The 6,123-nt window shown below is 45.2% G+C and overlaps 1 protein-coding gene across 1 annotated transcript in view; it reads left to right on the top strand.

Annotated features, from left to right (window-relative positions):
* Window positions 1-6,123, top strand: part of OPCML (opioid binding protein/cell adhesion molecule like) — a 518,190-nt gene that overhangs the window by 491,201 nt on the left and 20,866 nt on the right. Inside the window, exons 4-6 of the mRNA XM_034666102.1 lie at window positions 1,674-1,811; window positions 2,225-2,345; window positions 2,853-3,004. Of these exons, the coding sequence (XP_034521993.1) occupies window positions 1,674-1,811; window positions 2,225-2,345; window positions 2,853-3,004 (411 nt within the window). The remainder of the gene's footprint in view (window positions 1-1,673; window positions 1,812-2,224; window positions 2,346-2,852; window positions 3,005-6,123) is intronic.

Below are 6,123 nucleotides of genomic sequence, written 5' to 3'. Positions count from 1 at the left end.
ATTTCTTTCATGTAGTTGCATGAGATTGGGCTACCAGAATGCTGCTGTTGTTAGATGACTCCAATTGTTTAGATAGACAGGAGCCTCTTGACAAATATTTTGCCAGAGGACCCACACCTGCTTGGGATGTACTTGGTAGCTGATGGCAGAGTCTGGGTGGTTGGGACTTGGGGTGGGGGTGGAGGCAGGGAAGGCAGCAGGAGCTGAAAAGGAAGTGGTCTGAGGAAATGGGCCGGGTGGGTGGAAACTCCCCAAGGCTTAGACTTGAAGCAAAGTCAGGATGCTAAAGCACCTGCCTCCCTACCCCCTGCCCATCCCCCTGCCCCTCCCTTCCTGCTGCTCCACATCCATGCTGGACCTAGACATAGTGGTTGGAACACCCACTGGATAGGAATAGGTTTATATGGAGGTGGAGGGAAGTTATTATGAGTTTTTTATTCTCCTGAAAACTGTTTTCACTCTAATGCCTGGAGCACAAAAAAGAATCAGGCAGTAGGCCTACAAGAAATGCAAATGACTGTACTTCGTCCCTGGCCTTCATGTTGGCTGGGGTTCCACAGGAGACTGGTGCTTTGACAGAACTGAAAACATTTGGGATTCAAGACAGAGGGTCTGTTCTTTTTGCACAGAGTCACAGGGAAGGGCATAAGGGATAGACACGTAACAGTGGCTGCAAACAACATACATTTTGTGACCTCACAATATTTTGGATCATGAATTACAAACTTCACAAGTGTTTAGGAATAAAGCCTTCAGAATGTCCCACATAGGTGGGTATTAAATGCACGAGGCTGTTCTAGTAACCACGGATCCATCATTTGGGGCTGCCACGTTTATTTTGTGTTGGCAATCATTTATTGAGCAGCTAATGCATAGCAGTTACAAAATGCTTCCGTATTCATTATTTCTCCAGTTCATCTCCTCCAGGACAGTTTGAAACCAAATCAACAGCTTCGCATCTATCTGTATTAAACTATTAAATGGTCACTTATTTATTCTACAAGTTGTTAGTAGTTTGTGTTCTGTATCCAAAGGATTTTTTTTTGAGAGAGAGAGAGAGAGAGAGAGGTGAGGGACAGAGGGAGAGGGAGAGAGACTCTTAAGCAGGTTCCACACCCAGCATGGAGTCCAACTAGGGGCTCGATCTCATGACCCTGAGTTCATGATCTGAGCTGAAATCAAGAGCCAGATGCTTAATGGACTCAGCCACCCAGGTGCCCCACAAAGGGATTTCTACATAATGAAAAATTAAGATGCCCATACTAACATACTCTAAAGTTATTCCCACATTTTTTATTATATTATTGATCATGACAATTCTCTTCAAAACATCGAAGTTTAGTAATGTGCTGGGTATTTCACATGTATTCTCTTAGTTAATCCTCATCATAATCATATCGGAAAAATAATGAAAATCTTTTTTTTTCAAATGGTCTGAAAAGTTAAAGTGAGTTGGACAAAAACACAATGACCCAAGACTCAAGCGGAGAATTTCTTTCACCAAATGCCATACTATTTGGTAAACATGGTATCTTATAATCTTTGACTCGATGTTCAGACCCCATTTTTACACCTTTTTGTATTCCTTCCCCTACAAGCTCACGATGTGAATATAGTTCTGTCCCTGGTTTCACAGTTTCTTGATTTGTTTCTATCTCTTTCTTTCCTCCCAGAAGGCCAGGGCTTTGTGAGTGAGGATGAATACCTGGAAATCTCTGACATCAAACGTGACCAGTCTGGGGAGTATGAATGCAGCGCCTTGAATGACGTGGCCGCACCTGATGTGCGGAAAGTAAAAATCACTGTAAACTGTGAGTTGACCCATTGTCAGGAAGTTTTGGGGGGAAGGAGAATATAGGGACCGAGGGAACAAGCTGGTCATGGCAATGCCATTTTCTGATTGTCCCCAATTGGTTCCAACAGGAAAATACTGTCTCAGATTGCTTTCCACCATGACTGTCCCCATTGCCATTTGGCCCCTGGAGTCTACCTGTGCCCTTCAGAGCTTTTAGCTAATGGGGAGAATTGTTAACTTTGAATTGGTTTGAAGGCTTAAGAAGATGCTGGGATAAATGCAATAGCCTTGAGCAAGACATTCTTTTCCTAAAATAAATGGTTATTTAACTGGAAAGTTGGGGTGGCACAAGAAATCCATTTGCATAGCAGGTGACTAAATGCGCCTTTCATCTGTTTCATGAAATCACTCTGCATTTTCCTCCTGCAGACCCTCCCTATATCTCAAAAGCCAAGAACACTGGTGTGTCCGTTGGCCAGAAGGGTATCTTGAGCTGTGAAGCCTCTGCGGTGCCTATGGCTGAATTCCAGTGGTTCAAGGAAGACACCAGGTACCTTGAAAATGGAAATCGGGCATATCTGAAGCAGAGCTGATGAATCATTCCCCACATGGAAAGGGAATGATAAAGTTAAGGGGAACGATATGGCAAAACCAAAATGCATTGGTCCCCTTTATAATAGAGTCTCCTTTTAGAACCAGAAACAAATAAACAAACAAACAAAAAAACAAAACAAAAATCAAGGAAGCTGGTAAGTGGGAAAATGAAATTGACCTCATTTCAGAATCTGAGATTAGTTGTAGACATGGCAGCCCTCAATGACTAAAAGCCAGGGAATCTCACCTTTGGAGCATGGACGTCCTTTCCTTTTTCCTCCTGTGGAGACTATGGTACTCATGTTTTGGGTTAGAGGGGCTGGGTCAGTTCGAGGAAGGGTGTCTGTGAGCAGAGCCTCCTTGTAGCCTTCATCTCTGGTATCTTTCAGTTGCCCCCAGCATCTCTGTCTGCTATTTCACTCTATTTGTAGGACCAGACCAGCAATGCCTTCTCTTATTGCAGGTTAGCCACCGGCCTGGGCGGCATGAGGATTGAGAACAAAGGCCGCATATCCACTCTGACTTTCTTCAATGTTTCAGAAAAGGATTATGGGAACTATACTTGTGTGGCCACGAACAAGCTTGGGAACACCAATGCCAGCATCACACTGTATGGTGAGTGCAGGAAGCCCGGATGCCATGGGCTCAGCCACAGGGGAGAACTGCGGGGCTGTAGAGGGAGGAAGGCTTAGTTTGCTTGGCCTGTGTCCATCCATATTGCTCAACCTACCACCTTTAGATATGAAGAGCTTCTCCCTGTCATTCTCCTAAGCATGTGATACAGTGATGTTTGCAAGGTAATTGACATCTCCTCATCCATTGAAAGGCCAGGTTTGCACCTTACAAAAGGAGTAAACCCAATTCTGAACCCAGTTGAATGGTGGTGGCCATAAACAACATAGAACATGAAACAATTCAATTGTAGTATCTAACAGTCTGCAGGGGAAAGTTAGATACAATTCTAAGATACCTTCTATAGGAAGAGTCTATCATTCTGGGGGTTATATTTATAGACTGGAACCGAGTCAGCTGCTGCCATCATGATTCTCGTGTGTATTGCCATGTCACGCTCTCGCTCATTGGAGTGGAAGGAGCAGTAGTCTGAGTCCTCATCAAGATGACTGTTCTTCCACAGCTGGAACATCAAATCCTTCTCTGAAGGTCTTTTCCTCCCATATGGATGGAGAGGTCTCCAGAGCTCAGACTTGCTCCCTTGGAAGCCTTATCTTACCTCACTCAGCCTTCCCGCATTGCTGTGTCCAACTCCTTGTGCCACATTTCACATCATGGGCCAGGGTCAGCTTGTTGTGATATTTCATGTGTGTGTGTGTGTTTGTTTACTTGCTGAGATTTGGTGAGAGGTGAGTGGGATGAAGAGGTATTCATTTTCCCATGTGTATCTCAGACCCTGACCAAGCTTTCAGCATTGACATGAACGAAACTTTGTCCACCAACCATCTGAAATGTGTGATCTATGTCTTTTGTTTTCTCTCTGCATTGTTGTGTGCATTGTGCTGTGTGTGTCTTAGAAATAAGCCCCTCATCAGCAGTGGCAGGTGGGTACAGCATGTTCCTTCCTTCCTCTGCCTGCCTGAATGCCTATGCTTTTGAATTGAAGCCTACTTCAAAGATAGGCTTTGCCTGCTCCACCTCCCCGACTTATTTTTCCTTAGTAGATAGACTTCAGGGCTTTGGTTTGCACAGTTTAGGGAACAAGCATGTAGAATATGATGGCTTTCACAAACACACATTGTTATATATTTTGGGGGAAGAGGTCCCCCCCGCAAAGCATTACACTCCTACTTGGCGGCCTGTAAAATAGACAAGCATTCTGCTCTTTCTGAACGTAACAGCACCAAGAGGAACCCAGCCTAGACACGAAACAGATTATCAAATGATTGTCTCCATGGGGAAGTCACCCTAGTATGAATGTTTTATTCTTTTAGCTCAAGGCAAAAAGGGATAATGACTTAATTCTATAAACTTCTTTTTAAAATAGAAGTACTTGGGGGTCATTTTTCAAAATAATAGTAATAATATCTACCGTTTACCAAATATTTACTGCTTTCTAGGCATTTTGTTAGTACTGTATAAAACAGGTTATTCACTCCATTTTAAAGCCAAGTAAAAGGAAGACCAGCGAGGTTAAGGAAATTGAAGTACCCGTACCAGGGAGTTGGTGCTGGATGAAAGCCAAAGCTGGGCCCTCCATCAGATCCTGGGTAAACAGAGAGCAGTGACGCATGCGCACACTCACACCCTCACACTCGCTGTTAGATGAAGCCGCAGCAGGTGCCTACCTCTGCCTCCAGAGGCAGCGGCCTCACAGCCCCGCTTCCCTATGTGCAATCTCAGTCACATACAAAGTGATATCATTTGAATTTTCCAGACCTGCAATCAGCTCTGTAACTGTCACTTTTCATAGCTCTGGATCTAGGAGAAGCCCCAGCCACTAGTGCTGCCATGCCTTGAGGTCTGGGAATATCCACCTTTGGTCTTCATAAAACTGAGGGGAAAGTGCAGGATGGGTGTGGTGCTCTGACCCTCACCCTGCCATCACCCTCTCAGTGGGGTCACAAGGGGTATTCAATATGGCCAAGAGAGGGAACCCAGGACTGATAAGCAGATAATCTAGGTTCTTGTGCCTCCCTATGAAAGAGGTGTGTCGTAGCAGATAACAACGGCAAATGTATCCGAAGCCTGTACCAGCCTGCCAGGGCTGCCCTAAGAAACCATCATTGGCTGGGTGACTTAAACAATGGAATTGTATTTCCTCACAATTCTGGAGACTTGCAGTCCAGGATCAAGCCAGGAAGAGCTATCATCTTCTTTTGATGAGGGCTCTTTTCCTGGCTTGTAGACGACTGCTCTGTCCTCACACGGCCTTTCTTTTGAGTGTGTGTGGTGTGTGGAGAGATACAGACAGAAATGGCAGAGGTGGGAGGGGACAGAGAGGGCTCTCTACATGGCTTCTTATTAGGACCCTAATACTATGGAATCAGGGCCCTACCGTTATAACCTCATGTAACCTTAATTACTTCCTTATAGGCTCCATCGCCAAATAGACATTGGGGGTTAGGTCTTCAACATACGAATGTGGGGAGATACAATCCGGTCCACAGGGAAGACATAGCTTCCTATCCCAAGTCAACTGGCCACATGGCAGCCACTTCGTCTTGCTGAGCCTTACTTTCCTCATGTGTGTTATTGGGATAGCAATACTTTCTTTAAAAGACTAGACAGAGGACAGTGTAGGTCTTACAGAAAGAGAGAGCTTGACAGGTGTACATTTAGATGTGTGACATCAACAACACGCAAAGTCTACAGATCGCAGTTTACCCAGCTAAATCGAGGGTGATATTTCCTGGCCTGCTGCCCGTCATTGTGAATTGTCCGTAAGACAATGTTTACCACGGAGGCATGACAAACTGAAACTGTCGTATAAACGCAAGGCACCATGGTTACTTTGCTGTTTGCCAACACCTGTGACACGGCCCCTCTTATCACTGCTTTCCTTGGTACGGCTGCCAAGGTTGTTGCTCAATGGACTGTGCGTTCCTTTCTTCCAGAGTCTCTTGTGCCCTTTACAACAGCACCTCCAAGCCCTATAATCTACCCAGGCTGTTTCAACTGGTTAGTACCCACTCACCTCCCAGCACGCCTTCTGAGGGAACCCGTCCCTGACCTCTCCGAATAGGCCAGTCCTCCACTGCACACTCTCATATAACGCTTCC

Source organism: Ailuropoda melanoleuca, chromosome 8 (genome assembly GCF_002007445.2).
Source record: "Ailuropoda melanoleuca isolate Jingjing chromosome 8, ASM200744v2, whole genome shotgun sequence".
NCBI lineage: Eukaryota > Metazoa > Chordata > Mammalia > Carnivora > Ursidae > Ailuropoda > Ailuropoda melanoleuca.
This window is presented reverse-complemented; position numbering and strand designations above follow the sequence as displayed.